Source organism: Bombus pascuorum, chromosome 4 (assembly GCF_905332965.1).
Source record: "Bombus pascuorum chromosome 4, iyBomPasc1.1, whole genome shotgun sequence".
Lineage (NCBI taxonomy): Eukaryota > Metazoa > Arthropoda > Insecta > Hymenoptera > Apidae > Bombus > Bombus pascuorum.
Window position 1 is genome coordinate 2919590 of NC_083491.1, and position 17709 is coordinate 2937298.

Consider the following 17709-nt stretch of genomic DNA (forward strand, 5'->3'; position numbering starts at 1 on the left):
GGCCCGGAGAAATTGCGTTCTAGCTCGCAATTTAGTTGGTCTTCCTTTTTTTCCCTTTTTCTTCTGGAGTAGTCTGATACCATAGTTGAGGAGATATAATTCTGGTAGTTGTACGAGGCGAATAATACAGGGAAAAAGTTTTTTCTTTGCTCGTGAAAATCATTAACTCTTCCCTCTGTGTTCTTTGATTCTCAACCCTCAATTACCGACGTAATATTATTAACGAAATCTTCACATAGTTAAAGAAACACTTTTCTACAACTGTAAAATATATTCTATGAAAAACCGTTGATACATACGATGTTTCATTTTTATATAGTATTCTCAAAAATATCCCGACACATATTTATTTTGTTGTGAGATGTACCTTAACTGTAAAATTACATTTTCTTCGAGTCTCACTGCTTTACGATTGTCTGCAAGATTATGAATTTTCATAAAAATCCCCACTCTACTAATCATGTGGCAGTGTTAGATCAATACTGGTGTTTTTCTTCTTTTTTTGTATTTTCGTCATTAAATTTCAATTTTCCAAAGGTTTTTGTATCACGTAAAAATAATTATATAAAATGTATGGATCGTGTATCACGTAGAAATATGAAAGAACTGTTAGAAAATTCTTCCGTTGGTCAGTTATGTCGTCTGTGGGACAAAAGTGGCACGAAATCATTTTTGTTTGGACTCAGATGTTGCTATGGAAATTGAACGATGGGTCGGCGGCACGTTCGTATCGATTCCCAGGGACGAGTACACGTCTCGTGTACTCGTGGCTGCACATTCGTGTTAAAGTTCAGTTCACTCACCTGCTCTGATCGTAAGAAGGTTGCTTACGATCGTACGTGTGACGAAATCGTGTGTTCGAGCGCTGAATTACGGAAATTAATTTTACACCGCTAATTATTAAAACTCGTCCGTTCGCGAAAAGGTATAGACACCGCAAACAACGTTCGAAATCCTCTCCAACTCATTATTTTTAATTAGAACATTTCGAAGACTAATAACGTTATTTTTAAATTAAAAGAAGTGAAAATTTTCACTGAGAAATATTAAACATGTCATAAACAATCAGCAACATCTTCGTAATTCCATTTTAAACGTTCGAAATACTAAAAATACTATTGTTTCAAAATAAAAGTAAAAGCAGAAGACTCTTTAACAAGCAGAGGTAAAATTATTCGTTAAAACGATATTAGTAACGTTCTAAACAGTGTCTGAAACTTCTTCCAATCTCATAATTCCATTGCAAACATTTCACAGATTAATAATACTATCGCGTGGATATAAAAATTAAAAGAAATATTGTATTATCTATTCCATGGAAACAATACAGGAGCGTGGAATCGAACGGAGGCAAGGATTTTCAGAAAAGTGGTCGCTCGGTAGTATCGATCGGTTCTCTGTCGGATCGGTAATAAAAAGGCGCTGACAGTTCGTTCTCGTTCTCCTCTCTTTTTACGTTATTCTCGGAATCGCGTCAAGTGTATCGTGTAAAGTGCAATTCAGAGTCGCGTGTGCGTCATTCGTGTGAAATTAGCGTTGTTGTTATGCGAGTCGTCGAAACGTCGGTAGTCGCTGTTTGACAGTGTTTATAGTTGTAGAAAGGAAATCGAGCGGTATCGCGGCGTTATCGTCTGTCAGAAAACGGAAGTTGCTGTTATCTTCGCGTGAAGACGAGAGGAAACAGCGTTCTCCGGTGAGTGACCGGATTCCAGTGATTTTTACTAAATCAATCGCACTTCTTGTATACCTTGACACTCGGTATGTAATAATTTCTCTTATCAAAATCTAATAAATTTTCTTGCCTATCAACATTCTCTAAAAAATTTATCGAATCAACGCGATATTGAAATAATCCCACAACGTAGAGGATTAAAATATTCGTATTGGCAATCTAAAAGCCGGAAGCTTTTTGAAGCGCTATCGTTTGGTATAAATAACATGAATTATACCGAAGAAAAGATAAATAAACAAACAGAATGTTCATAATTCCTCTCTGGTAATTAATTCTACTTCTTTTTTGTTACAATTTTTATTCAAATGAAGGACAGTTATCAATAAGTATGGGAGAAATTCTCAAAAAATGACATCCTTTAAAATTCATCTTACAACAGCTACGATGTGCGAAATTCGTTCTCCACGTAGAATAAAAAATCCCTTCCTTTAAAATCAATTAATCTTCTGTCGTATCGCTGTTCTGTGAAAAAAGCCACAGATATTAATTTTTAATTGTTAATCATTGTATATTGCGAGATGTCTTCTTGCTTACCGCTAACCAATATCGACGACAAAAATATTTTCTGGTTACATTCGCCTCTTGTCGATTGTTACTAAGATTACCGATAATTAGTAGATATTCGTTGGTAACGTAAGAAGGCTCAACTATAAAACTTGTACATTTTGTTAAGCAAGGTATTAAAGTGTATTAAGTACATGTAAATTTTACAGTTAATTTTTTTCTGCTTCACAAGAAACTACAGGAAAAACTTTAGCCGCCGATAATGATTATCAGTAACCAAAATAAAATTCGGGTCATCGATAATGGTTACTGGTAACCAAACAAACTTCCTGGGTATTTATAACCGGTTACTGATAACCAAAATTAAATGTCCCTCGTCGGTAACAACTACTGGCAATGAAAACAATTTTAATCATTTGTAATGGTTATCCGTAAGCAAAATTTCTTAATTAAAAATATCAACTCGTATACCAGAACCTTTAAAATTCATCTTACAGCAGCTACGATGTCCGAAATTCGTTCTCCGCGTAGAATAAGAAATCCTTTCGTTTAAAATCAATTAATCTTCCGTCGTATAACTGTTTAGGAAAAAAGGCCACAAAGCGTAACTATTACAAACGAACCGGCCCTCGGTTGAAACCATAATCGACACGGTAGAACGGAACGAGATACGGGATTAAATCGGAGATGGTGAAAAATCGTGGTGGAGAGAGGCGGCTTAACACTAACAACCGTTTCGCGCGTGCATCATTCCGAGCAAATATCGCCATCAAATCGAGCATCGCGTCAACAATTTTTCCATCCCCTCGTATTTCAGCCGGTAGTCGGCCGATTAATTCTTTTCCCAGCCACGAATAGCCCCAGGCGCGATTAATTAATTCCGTCGCTTGTGAACGCATGCCGGCAGAGCTGGAAAACACGGCAATTTCGTCGGCTTGGGATCGATCGCTCGAAACGTGTGCGTGCAACCGATTCCGATAACGAAGATGATAACGAGAACAGCGTTCAACTAACCCGATCGTGGATAGTTTCCAGTTACATCGTTGAAAATCCACGAGTAAACGTTTTCGGTCGATCCGCGACGATTGATCTGTCCACCGGCTTGGTTTTTGGTCAGAATTCCTTTTGGAGGGTGGCAGCTGAAAATTATTAGGTTGTCCGAAATGTTTCTTTTGTTTTATAAGGAAATAATGGACGCACAATGTTTTTGTTTTATATTAATTTATCGAATTATAATAATCGAACGTAATAATAGAAATAGAACGAAATGGATCATACCTAATTCGATGGAATAATATAAAATAAAAATTGTAAAAAAATAATACATCTGCCAAGTTGCAGTTTCTTCGATTTTAATTCTGTTAGGCTTATGGCAGTATATCGTAGACGACGGTTTTAATTTTGTGTTAATCGTGTAACGATCGGGTGTGCGTGTTTATGCATGGTTTATAAATCTGCAAGAAATACTATTTAATTTCCTATGCAAGATAAACGAGCCTCTCAAACGCCAGACTGATGATAACTTTGTATACAGTTTTTCGTTTCTTTTTATTCATATATATGTCGCATTCTATCACCCGATATAAGAAGATTGATATTTACATCGAATTTGATTATCAAATATAATTTGAAAAAAATTATTTTGATATTGCTATTAATTTTCTTTTAATATTACGTAGCTTAGCTAGAACAAATAAATTAGTTTCTTTCTTTCTATATCCATATATATAAACTCCCTAGAGTTCACGTGGGATAGGGATTCTTTTTTGCTATTAATTTTCTTTTAATATTACGTAGCTTAGTTAGAACAAATAAATTAGTTTCTTTCTTTCTATATCCATATATATATATGTAAACTCCCTAGAATTCACGTGGTATAGGGATTCTTTTTGTTTTACGGGTAGCACGACTTTTTTAACGGCCAGAGCGACCCTCTTAGGGTTCTATGGTCAACCATTTTTGAAAGACACTCTTTTCCCAAACGGACGGACAGAGAGCAACATCAGTGACAGACAAGAGCACGGAATAACCATTTAAAATTTTGAAGATCGACGAAGCAAGATCGGTAGCTCAGGACGTTGAAAATCGATTCTCGATTTTCAGGTAAACATTGTATAAAACTTGTTATTTCGCGTCTATGTAAATTATTGTCGTTTATTGTTATAGACGGATATCAATTGTTGTTTATTTTGTATTTTATCTAGCCACCTTCACAATAAAATTCGATTTTCAAACTTCAAAATCGATCACCTGAATTACCCCAAGATTTACTATATTACATATATATATAATTATTAAATATAATATAATTATCACCTGAATTACCCCAAGATTTACAATATTACATATATATATAATTATTAAATATAATATAATTATATATAACTTTTTTAATTGCAAGAAATGTCTTCCTTTCAAGAAATATTTTCACAAGTTTGTTAATGAAACAAAATATATTCAGATATCACCGCTCGCCTTTATTTTTCAATTTTAATCGTTTGAACTTCTGAACTTGCGGAAATATCAAAAAATTGGGAATAGCTGTGTTTGGGAATGGGGAAATAATTAATTTAATTTTCAGATATATTCTGAAACGAGTGATAAAGTGTGATACGCTATCGATGAATCATCGTACGTTATCGCCTCGTATTTACTATTTTTGTAGCGATATCCACTTTACAGGAGACGCTGATAGTAATTAAACGATTACCGAGGCTAGATTGTTTCGTATTAAAATTAGAATTTGAATTGTGGAAAGTACAGATGTAAAGTGTGTGCTTTGTATCTGTCGTGCTTAAATGAAACTAGCGTGAGTTAGAGCAATTGCAATGTCACTGCATGCTTGAAAAATAATTGAACGTGGAATGGAATAAAATAGAATCGCGTGAAAAACGTAGAACTGCTGTTTAATCTGATTCTGTGAAAAAAAAGGGGTACGCACGATGGCTTGCAAAAAATTCGATACGAATGAACGCAGCGTGTTTGATTACATGGGAAACGTGACGAAGTATTTGCTAGAAATTAGTCGTAAGAATGACATAAGCGACGAAGATTTTGCCAGCAACTAGATCGACAATAATATCTCAAGGTTTGAACACTTGTCATAACTTCCTCTTCAATTAATGCGAACGATATCAAACTTTATTCACACAACTTGAATAAAAATAAAACATCAGAAATCAAGTTTTCTTATAAAAGATGTTGAGACTTCGTCGCGTACCCCAACTTCCTATTTGATCAACGCGCACAATATCGTATCTTATCCGAATTTTACTTTGTTCAAACTTTATTTATTTCTTTTAAATCGGTTCTCCTCCTATTTTTTTTTTTTTTTTTTATAATAATAAACAAAATTAGAACCTCCATCGCAGAGTTAAACGTCCGTAACCAGCATCGATCAGGATCAATTTCTCGATAATCGACATTTTCGTCACGCGCACTGGATCTCGTACAGCTCATAGATTCACCTTCTCTGAAGTCTGTTTCTTTCCTCGCAGCTGCGTCTTCGTTACTCGCGCTGCACTGGCGTACGAAGACACGCGTGTACGTTACTGTATAATATATGTACACTCGGGAATATACTCTTCATCTTCTTCTCTTTTTCATTCTCTGGTTGTCTTATCATCCTTGGTGCCGTGTGTTCGTGGACACACAGAGGCTGGCAAATAAATGGTGGCCACGGGAAACACGTAACATTGCCGATCGAGTGCAGCTGTCGTTGCACACCGTGTGTACCGATAGTTTCGAATTGCAGGTGGAAAATTATAGGGTACTTTTGAGTCGGGCTCAACAGAGGCTTGCTTGAATCAGATTGTGATAGAAAAAGTAGCGTTTTGTTTCGAGATTTCATCCTGCTTGGAGCCTGAGGGTTTGATTTCGAGAGGGATAGGGTCGGTTCGTCTCGTGATTTCTATCGTTTGAACAGTACACCGTTCTTTTTCTTTGCTTTGGGTCACGTGGAATAGGTGGGTCGATACTTTTTGGCGAAAGAACGGGAAAAAGAGAGGTCGCGTTGGTTACGGTATCTTTGCGTATAAAATTTCAATTTCAAATTTCATTCAAATTCCATTCATTTCGGTATTCAATAATTCAGCATTTCATGCAGTTTCAAAGAACGAGAAAGATTACGGACACCCTATGAATTCTATTCTATCGTGATATTACCTCTTACCATTTCTCGCTACCCCATATTTCATCTTTTTTCGGTACAACATACGACACGACACACGAAGATTAAGAAAAAAATTCCAAACCGAAGAATCACCTCGATCCCAGTTTCTATCCTCTGAAATCCTCTTGGTTCACCTTCGATCTCTTCCATTCGAGACACCCTATAAACGATCCGCTTCCGGTTCGTCGTGTCCTTATTAAACGAATCTTTTCAGCGGCGCACCGAACATTCGACTTTTGCGGCGACAAGAGCCGTCAACCGGACGCGCGTGTTCTACGTTTATTTGCACGGGTTGGACTATGTGCGTGTACCGTCTATTACGATAACGAGCAGCCAACACCAGGGCCCGCTTAATTGTCGTTTGTGCTACCTAATCGTTGTCGTACTCTCTTCGCTAGTGGTTACGAGCTGGTATAAACACGGGCTGAAAACAAGCAACTGTAGCGCGTTACATGCGAATGCGATTGCGGATTCAGTTTCCCTCAGGAAAATTTTCAGTAGAAATTGAACGAGCGCGATCGATCTATTTAGTTTTGCTTTATTGGATTGGCAACTAAGCGATCGCGGATTTTGTCAATACCACCTATTGACAAAATCCGCGATCACTTAGTTGCCAATCCAATAGATTATATCAGGTCGTCTGAAAAGTGTTTTTCGTTTTATAAAGAAATAATAGATGCACAGTGTTTTTTGTTTTATATTAGTTTATTGAATTATGTGCGAACATAATAATAGAAATAGAAGGAAATGGATCATACCTAATTCGATAAAATAACATCAAATAGAAATTGTTGTTCGTCTATTATCAATTTATAAAACGAAAGAAACTTTTCGGACGACCTAATAGAAGAGGAAGAATATTTATTTATACTACTCGTCTTGTGTTTATCCATCGTAATATTAGCAAGGTTTTTACGTTAATCTCCGAAATAAAGTGAAAAATGAACGACTTTGTTACACGATGTAATTGGTATATCGTACAACTATAACATAGTTCGATGTTTCGCATTAGTTCGCAATCTTGCTGTCAGTAATTAGTTCTAATGATCGCATCAGAACAGAAAAATCATAATTCATCGTTAAGCTAACTAGGAACGAAGGAAATAGGGTTAACCCCATCGCGTGACAACCCTCCGAAGTCAGGACATTGATCCTACAGTTGATGGATCGTTGATTAATCGACTACATAACAGAATACTGCTACGCAGTATATTCTCGGGTTGCCTGTACGAAGTTAGGCAATTCCTCTGGGACCTGGGACAACGATCGTATATGGGGTTCCCAAATTCTTTGTCCCGTGTATCCACGTCGTGGCAGGCAGCGTATGGACAGAATAAAATATGAAGTGATCTATGTGTATGGGTGCGTTATGCAAGCTAACAGACCATTGGACGTAAGACATACATCGTCGGCTATCTCGAGCGGTGATCTGAATGACTGTGTTCTGCTTTGCTTGCTTCTACCGGGTAGACACGCAGAGTTCGCTAGCGATAGCTTCGATCCATTAAACGTGAATCATTCGAATGCGTTATCTAGAGCAGAGTATTCTAGAGAAAAGATAAGCGTTTTTGCTTACTATTCGAACGCTTGGATACGCAAATATTCGAATTTAAGCTTGACAAATATAAAAATTATAATTCACACTTTCAAACGGGAAAATTTAAACTCAAACCTTCCAGTATAAAAATTCAGATCGAAGCTTTTAAAAGCTAAGATTATAAAATTAGTTCGACAACATAGCGCAATAATTATTCGCGAGTTTTCTTATTAAAAAGGTCGTTCGGACTCTTCCGTATACTTTCCTATTGATCCATTTTCTTCTCTTTTCTTCGCGCAGTGGTATCTCGTTTTCTACACCTTGTCACGCGTCACACCTGAGACACCGCCGTACTTTCCAGCCGTTCTTGTACATCGACAAACTCGTTCTATCGTCCAACGAACGAACCTTCTCGCATAAATCGCGAAACCCATTCGCACGAATCAAAATGTTCAAATGTTCCGAGCAATAATATCCATTCGAAAGAGCCGAACTTCGTTAACCTATTCGACTACAAGATACGAGGCTCGAACAGTGTAAATCCTGCAGAGGCAACGAAATCGATTCCATCCGCATTTGCTGCTACCGGTTTCGTCAAAATGCCATCAGACGTAAATCAAACAAAGTCTATTCATACGTTGTAAACACACGGCCACGCTTACGTAGTACGAAACTTGTAAGCTTTCGTGGAAAGTTTCGCGTTATTCCGAGCGTACTCGATGAATTTAATTAAACAAAGGCCGGAATCGAATGAAACGCCGCGACAACGGTACAACGTGTTGCACGACGTCGACGACAGCGGCCGGTGCTGATTGGATCTAATCCGTTTAATTCGGGGAATGAGTTTCAGCGGACCATTTTAATTCGAGCCGTCGTCGTGTCGCGTTTGCTCTTCTTCTGCAAGTTCCGCGACGCGAAGGGGGATTGGCAGGCCTGCTCGCGCCGCGAGGCCAGCCATCGTGTTCGCAGTTTAACGATCGCGCCGGGAGCCCCGCAGAGTTTCCACGCGTTACGGTTATTAAGGACCCCGTGTGGGTCGCGTTGTCTCGAACGCATACATCCGAGAATTCGCTCGAGAATCTCTCGATGATCGTAAGTTGTTACAAGTTGGAAGGGGAAAGCGAGGAAAGGAGATCGTCGACAGGGAACGTCTTAGCCTGGGAACACGGACGACGCTATGATCTAATCATGGAGATCGAGAACTGGTGGAGGAAAGAATTGGTAGAAAATTAGAATTCTATATGTTTATGTACCTCTATACAGAGGCTCGCGAATGTTTTTACAAGTTTTTATGAAATATTTGTACATATTTGTGATCGTGTGATCGTTCGTATGTTTCGGAGTGGCACAAGTCGATAGAAAGTTTCTCTATTTGGGCAAGTTCTATTTCAAGTAGCTCTAAATTAGACCAAAGCCAGATTCAGTGTATGGTAGCTAATGTTCCTGTCCACTCTAATTCGTCTTCAACCGCTTCGAATAACTATAGTTTCTGAGAAGTTGCTCCGGAATGGTCTGACTTGCTCCGACTCGCGTCATATCTTCTCAGGTCATATAGATCCGACGTGCATAACTAACTCTCCTTCGAGATTCAGCTAACCAGCGTAGAAACTTTAGCTACAAGTTAAAAAGTCGAAATTAAGAAAAGAGTAAAAAATTCCAGCAATTTACTTGAGAAATTTAACGAAAAGTAATTTGGAAACATTCGGAAATGAAAATTAATACGAAGGTACAAAGGCGACGAAGTTTATCAGGTCGATTCAATCTTATTTCCAATCTAATCTGAACCAAGCAACGAATAATTAACGAATAGAAATTGTTAAAGCATAGAGTTGAAGGAGATTCCTCGTCGAAGCAAACCTAAATTTAATTCGAACATAATCGGAATTAAGCTACGAAAATTTGAAAAATAGAAACTCACGGAAGAATTTGCACAAAGCGAAGAAAATTTACCTGTCAACTGTAACCCAAACTAACTGAAGCTGAAACTAAACCAAACGATGCAGCGAAGAGTCAGAAAACGGAAATTAATAAGCAAGAAAGTGGCGTGAGTTTACTTGCCCCAGAATCGTGAATTCATATCCAAAAGAGCCATAATATGGTCTTTGAGGGAAGTTTCTGCGACCCTGACACGTTTGCAATTTTTAATAAACCCTATCACGGGTATAAAAAGAAGTAGCAACGAAACGGTGTCAATCTATTTCCATCTATTTTCAAGGAGAGAATAAGCCGCTACCTTTTTGCTCCCTTGCACCCCTGTTACGACCGTGGCCGAGTTACGTATAATGGTGTTCTCTTATTCGCGGTTTTTCCTCCCTCGGTGTGCCCCATGAAAAATGTAGCAACGATTTTCGGGGTCCCCACGTCCGTGACCAAGATCGAGATTCAAGCGTTAGGTCCACCTTTTTTGCATTGTAAGCCGCGCTATCTTCATTTAAGATAGTGCGCAAGACAGCGCTCTGAATGACAATGGACCGGAAGGGTGTCGATGTTATTTATGCATTCATCCGCGTGTTTTTCCGATCCTTTGTCATCGCACGAGGCTCTTCAGCTTGTTATTTAAATGCGTATTTTTTTCTTCTTTTTCTTCCAGAATATAGAAGATGCATCTGGAGTTTGGGAGAAACGAGTTGATGAAATCTATCGATCTCTTTAATTCGAGGGTGTCTTTTGTAGTCTTAATTGGTAATTTCAGTTGATTGGTTTGCTGTGTGTATCGGGTTAGGAGGAGGATTGTAAATTGTACTTATTACGAGTGGTTTCTGCTTGAATTATTCTTTTCTCGTGTTTCTAGCTTTCGTATAAAATCTTATAAATATGTATCGCTTAATATCAAAATCAATTTTAGTCGATCGGTTTCCTATGTGTATTGGACCGAGAGGAGGATTATAAATTGTATATTGCGAGTGCTTTTTCTTTGAATTATTCTCCTCTTCTATTTTTTATTTCCGTATAAGTACTCAGAAGTGATTTTCGATATTAAATAATATTTACACCTATCTACCGATGTTTTATAAATTCCTACACAATTTTCAACGCGAATAGATTCTCTCTACACGATTTGAGTAAAGTTGGAGTAATTCGAGAAGAATTTCAGTGAGCTGTTTAGAATGCAAGAGAATCTGACAATCGATTAATATGCACGTGGCGAGCGAATTATAAAAATTGGATTATTTTGGAAATAATCGTGCGGTATGGTAGAGAGTTCAATGGAAGTTCATCGAACGAGACGTCGATCATTTCTACGGGTTCCATCGGATTTCTAGCGAGAAAGATCGACGAAGGGTTTCCGTTGCTTTGGCGAATCCATCGATTTCCATCGGCTTTGTGAGCAAAGCTTCGACAGCCGGAATATCTAACCGGCGTCCTATGGGGTTCCATGCTTCGTTGCTCGCATGACTCACCCCGAATACACACGAGGATCCGTGTGCAAGCCAAATATTCGCGAATCGAAGGCACACGGTTATGCGTCTCTTGCTTCCGTCGCGCTAAAAGCGTCTGTATTCCACGAAAATCACGTTTCCGCCGTTAATATTAGCTATTTGTTACTTCCAGCCGAGAATTGGTAAATTCGAAGCGATATTTACATTTATTTGAAAGGAATTCCTAAATTTGAAGAGAATTTTTGGATTTGGAATGTTCACTGGATATTATTTTTGAAGTAAAATCAACGTTAATTAGTTTATGAAAGATATCATACGTCAACGTAAACTCATAATCTTATCAAACGTTAGATCAAATATAAATGAATCGTAAACCATAAGGGAAAATAAGAAATATTCGCAAGCTCTCTTATCAAATCTACGATATAATCCAAAAATACCAAATATCACAATTTAGAAAATGAAAGTAACCGGAGGGAAACAACGAAGAACGTTCACGAGCTCTTTTTAAAGCACCAAAAATAGTCCAAAAACACGAAAAGCCTACGGTTAAAGAAAAAGTTAACTTAGAACTGATTAACAAAGGACAACAAATATTCACAAGCCATCTGTAAACAGAATTACACTTCAAACTCTTGATATTCGACCGACATGCAACAAAATGATGGAATCGGACAGCGATGGTATAGGATAGGACACGAATTTTCAAAAGACAACGACGTATCTTGTTATCTGTCAATCGAGTCTCACTCAGGCGGACGGGTATGAAAATTTTAGAAATAGTCTGAGATTTCTGGCACGGGGGATGATGTACCCGTGTCACAGGGGAACTCGATACACGTATCGACAGATCGCGGGGTTGTGGCTGGGGTGAATTGCAATTACATTCTCAGGATGACCCTTTAAGGTCGCGTGTTCAGCGAGGGTTTTGATGATATTTAAATTCCACTTGAAACGATGCATCGTACTCGACTCTGTAACTCGTTATTTCGATGAAGTTTGACGTTAAGTACGAAATATTCTGAAATTATGCTTATTTTCTATTCAATTTCTTCCTATAGATTTCGAAATAATCGTTGATTATTATTTAGTACATAATTTATTTAGCTTTATATAATTTAAAGTAGCGGTTAATGATCGGATAATTTGCTTTGCCTGATACTTTGGATTTACTAGTTTATAAATACTTGTAAGCTTATAACGATAAATATTGATGTTGGAGAATGTTGAGAATTACATCGGTTAATCTGTTAACAAGTTGTTCTCTAAGTCATGCGAATGTACGCTCTAATACGCTTCAAAGCTCTTTAGGTTGTTTCAGCCTACTCCTAGTCAGCTTAAGTCGCATCGACTCCCGTTCTACTTTGCTCTAACAACCCCTAGCTTGTGGCTACGCGACATCAGCTTTGTTCTACTTGTGACAGCTTTGGTATCAAACGTTTCGTTACAACCCTCGATCATTTAATGATATAAATTCAATGTTCTACCGAGGCAAATGTTCTTAAGATTCACGACTCGTACCAACTTCTTATTTTAATAGTACAATACTGAATTCTCAATCGATATGTATCAATTCTGTAGCTTGACACCAATCTCAAATATAGTGACAACGATATCTAAAAATAAAAGAAAAAATTCTACTTCCAAGTACATTTCAAACAAGTATCACTCGAATTCTGAATTTCTTCGATCGACCAGAGGCCCTCGGAATGAAAGAAAATGAAAGAAAGTCGGTTCGTTGTGCCTGAATTATAATGCACGCGATGGAAAAATAAAAGGGTAACTCCGTGATTGCCACTTGGCTAGCTAGCTACCCCTTTCGCCACTCGGAACCTCCATTCACCACACGACAGGGCTTTAATCGCGCTCGGCTATTGTGCAATGTCGTGTCAACGTCGACAGAGTGGTTCGAGCCGAATTGCATAAATAACGTAGCAAGGTAAGTTCGCTTTCATTCTCGGATCAGTCAGCGGATCGACTTCAAATATGAGAAAGGCCTATGAATAATTCCATTTGTGAATCGAAGAGTCAGTGTATCGTATTAAAAGGAGATTTAATTTCGAGGTCGAAATGGAGTTGGAAATCATCTTTCGCTTAAAGGGGATAGAGGAGGACTATCCTTTTTTTAGGAAATATTTATTAGGGTGGAAAAGCGTCTTTTTTAGAGAGTTGTTTAAGGGAAGCTTAACACTTTGTGCTTTTTATTTTTTTCTTTCTAATAGTCGAAGCTCAAGGTGCAGCTTTTTTAGCGATTTATCGCGAAAAGTAAAACGCAAAAAGAAATAAATATCGCTGGTCTCTGTTTTATATCAGAAACAAGGAAGTGCGTATAGGTGGTTTTCTGTAGCAGATGAAAAATATCAAACACTAAAAATTTATCAAAAAATGGTAAAACACTGAATCGTATATTAAATAGTAGGAAAATTATATTATTATTAAATGACAACTATTATTATTTAAATAATGTGATTTTTAATTTAATACGATTTTATTCGATGGAAAAAGACAATTTTTCAATTGATGAAACATCGTGATTCTTTACCATTGTATAATTTCGTATTACTCTCTGAGATCGCGTGATAAGAGTTCTGGTTCTATGAGCTTCCACACTCGCCAACCAAATACGCACACAGATAGGTAGAGGAAAAAGTGTGAGTTCACCATAGAAAGACCTGTTGTGCCCTGGAAACGAGAAAAGGGAGGTTAGTTTATTAGAAAAATCCCCTCTCGACCGAGGATCACCGACTAAAGTAACAACCCCTTCAAACAGGCTACGTTTTTTTCATAAACGAAAATTGCTGTTGGTCATAAATTACAGTGATCGTGTTGGTAGATGATAGCATCGAAGAAGAGGCTGGTTGTCCGTGAAATCGAGTTTCAGAGATAATTATGTTCGTCTATTTACGTATTTAATTAACGCTCACCCCTCTGATAGGGTGTAGTATCTTCTATATTTTTGGTCTTGATGTATAAATTATTCTCGCTTTGTCTTTATTTTTTTAATGAAGGGATAGAAGGGTGGTATTTTAAATATTTTGTTATAACTTCTTTTATCTCTTTTTCTCTTCTCTCTCTCTCTCTTCTTTCTTTTTTAAACATTCTTAAATATTCTTGTATATAAAGCAAAAGTCAAACGATATTGTTACTTTTCTCTATTGTTACTTTTGAAGATGTACAAACGATAATAAAACGTATTGCAACTACCAACTACCGCCTTTTAAGATAAATAGAGAAGCAATAATGGCAAAGATCTCGTAATTACTTTTAAAAAAATAAGGGAGAAATTGGAAACCGATCACTGATACAGTATATAACGATTTTATCCCCAACGGGGGCAAAGAATTTTGCGTTTTATGTTCGTCACCCCCCTTAAGTTTGGTGGCTCGTGTTCCCCGCGTCGCGCCACGAAACTTTATCGGACGTCTTCTCCACGTTCAATATTGACTTTGCGAAAGTGCCTCCGGATGGAAACCTTCTAATTTTCCGGACTCCGATTCCATGATGCAATGCAAATACACCAGGCATTCGTTGTACACGCACAAACGGCTGTGTCCTGTGTTCGCGCAAACTTCATTTCTTCCACGATGCTCTCAACGTCTTTCCGTCTCTTCTTTTCCTGTATTTGTTTTCTTTTTTTTATCAAACCTATCGTTCTTTTCGCAAAGAATTTGCTAATACCTTCTGTGTACTTTTATACAATTCAATCGATGATCCCTTCATGGACTATTTGATTTTTACGAGTTCTTGGACAGGATGATGCGTAGTATAGATTCTGCTCTTTACCCGACGAACGAGCTCCGCTTCGATATTAAAAATTCCCTTTCGCGAACACATCGTATAAATATTCCATTTCCTTTTGTAATTTCGACGAAAGTAGAAAATCATACGTAATCTCAGCGTAAACATCGATGTTAGTAGACGCGAATTATCGCGTAACGTAGCACGATGCCCGGAAGCGGAAACGATCCTTGTTCGATTACCGTATTCTCGCGGTTCCTGTATGAATTGTGTTATCGTGGAGCAACAGCAGGTCTCGCTGAGGGTACGCGTTTAGGAGCGATTTTACGACGCGGTTTCGCTGTAACACGGCTTCAATTAAGGATTAACGTGATTGCAAATAGCCAGCGTGTACCATCGGTATATTATCAATTTCCTGTGACTTCATAATAACCAATTTACTTTAATCCGGAATTAAATTTAATTTATACCGCTCGACGTTCAGTGATCCATGTACATGTTTTAGTGATTTCTTGATACAGTCTAAGGATATCGCTTTCCATGTGTGCTATGTTAAAGAATTAACATTTAGTTACGAGTTATCATCTTTCGGTATTGCAATTCGTGTCACTTGGTAAAATTAACGAAACAGGATTTCCAGAAAGATTTATGTTACACGTTAATTCTTTTCAATGATAGACACATTAGTATGATTCGCGCTATTTTATTCACGACTTGTTCTAAATCACTATCAATTACTCTAACTCGTTTCGACGCGTCTCGACTAAATCCAGTTCTTTCTCTGCAAATCTTATTCGCCGCTCTCATTTTCAAATTATCATTAAAATACACGCTATGTTACATGCAATTTTATTTTGCTTTCAACTCGCTGTAAATCACGATCAATTAGTCCAACCAGTTCCGACACACGTCAATCAATTGCAAACTCCCTCTTCAACCCTCTATACCACTTTTATTTTCGTTTCACCCTTCTGTAACTGTTGCTAAGCATCTGCAGTACGTTCGAACGAGTTTGTACTCGAGTTCGAATTTTCATTAAAAATATACAGAGCGATGGTGTTCAGCAGCGGAACACCGGCTGCGTATTCATTAAATAGTAAAAAGCGATTGATGTAGCGCTGCGAGACGAGGTGCGCACCGACGAGTCTAACCCCTTTTGCTTCTCTTTCAGCTGCTTAATTCCCTGGCGACCGATTTGGACTGCATGCTGAGCGAGCTCTGCACGACCCCGAATTCCTACGAGCGGTGAGTACTTACTTCTTCTTCTTACTTCGTTTCTTCCTTCTCCTCTCTTTCGCCCTCGTCTTGTTCGAGGTCAAGAGCAGGGCTATCGAAGGCGATCGATTCGATAGACCGTGTACACGCCTCTGGGTACTCTCCTTACGCGGTCGTAAAACGTTTCTCAAATAAAAAGGATCTTTGGTCTTCTGACATTTTTCCGGAAGAAACGATCATTTTATCGCTATGAAACTAGATTAAATTCGAATTAGTATTAATCGTGATTTTGTGGAATATCAGAGGGGAATTCATTCAGAATATGAATGGCAAATTCTAAGAGGATGGAACAATAACGAGATGATTTAAATAGGTACACACACCGAGCACACAGTATTATCTTAATAGTTATGGAACTAATCTACTTCGTAAATAACGTAAATTTATCATTTTCTTCGTGAAATTTCTATCCCTGAAGCGATCTACGCTTTAATTAATTCGTTCGGACAAGTATAACAAAAATATATATCTTTTTAAATAAAGAAAAAGTGCCAATTATATTCGAGAAATACAAACAACAGCAAACACCAGTATCGAATAATATCAAACGTTATCAAGATCGTCGTTATCATGCTGTTAAAATTATTACGTACAATACGATATATTATTATATACATCGCAAGTTATTAAACACGATACGAAATCTCGTGAGAAATTAATCACTTTTAACTTGGTCTAAGATATTCGAGGAACACTATAATCAACATACTGTAGATTCTCGAAGGGGGTGACAACAACCCCTTCGCGTGACCGCGGTTAAATCGTGAATTCCCATAATTTACGATGGAAATCTTGACGCGACGCCTCCGTACTGGTCGCTTATACGCAGAATAATTTCCATATCGTAAGGGCTCCACAGTGATCTATGGACGATTTCGCTTACAATATCCACGATGCTATATGGGACACTGAGTATAACGACCACCCCGTTGGATTAAACACGCGCCTAACTTTCGACATTATTGCGCGGCCTCGATTTATATCGCCTTGTTGAATTATCGCTAGAATGTTGGTCAGGTGATGCTGGAATTGCTGGAATATTTCTTTCATATTTAATCACCTTATCTGTGAATTATTTAAGTCCCCTATGCGAATCTGATACTCTTTCTAACCTTCCTTTTTTCCTTGTCATTTTTCTTCCATTAATTTATAGTTACAGCTCGCTGTACTGTCGTGTTAATTCAAGCAAGCGCGTACCTATCTGGTCAGCAGGTGGTTCCGAGAAAAATGACTTTTAATATTTAACAACCGAGCATCGATTTCGCATACGTCCGAAATATAAACTGCTTATATCGTCGATTTTCCTTTCGACTTTACACGCCAGTGTAAACGACATCTTGAAAGATAATTTAACACAAGGGTTGCGTAAATA

General features: G+C 37.8%; 1 protein-coding gene across 5 annotated transcripts in view; it reads left to right on the forward strand.

Moving 5' to 3' along the window:
* LOC132906526 (protein sprint) overlaps positions 1-17709 on the forward strand; it is a 163248-nt gene that overhangs the window by 19958 nt on the left and 125581 nt on the right. For 2 of the 5 annotated variants that reach the window (XM_060958792.1, XM_060958793.1), the window contains exon 3: positions 16234-16307. In XM_060958792.1, the coding sequence (XP_060814775.1) occupies positions 16234-16307 (74 nt within the window). Of the gene's footprint in view, positions 1-1549; positions 1694-8881; positions 9166-16233; positions 16308-17709 lie in introns of those variants that run through there. The other 3 variants (XM_060958799.1, XM_060958789.1, XM_060958791.1) reach the window with 3 other exon arrangements.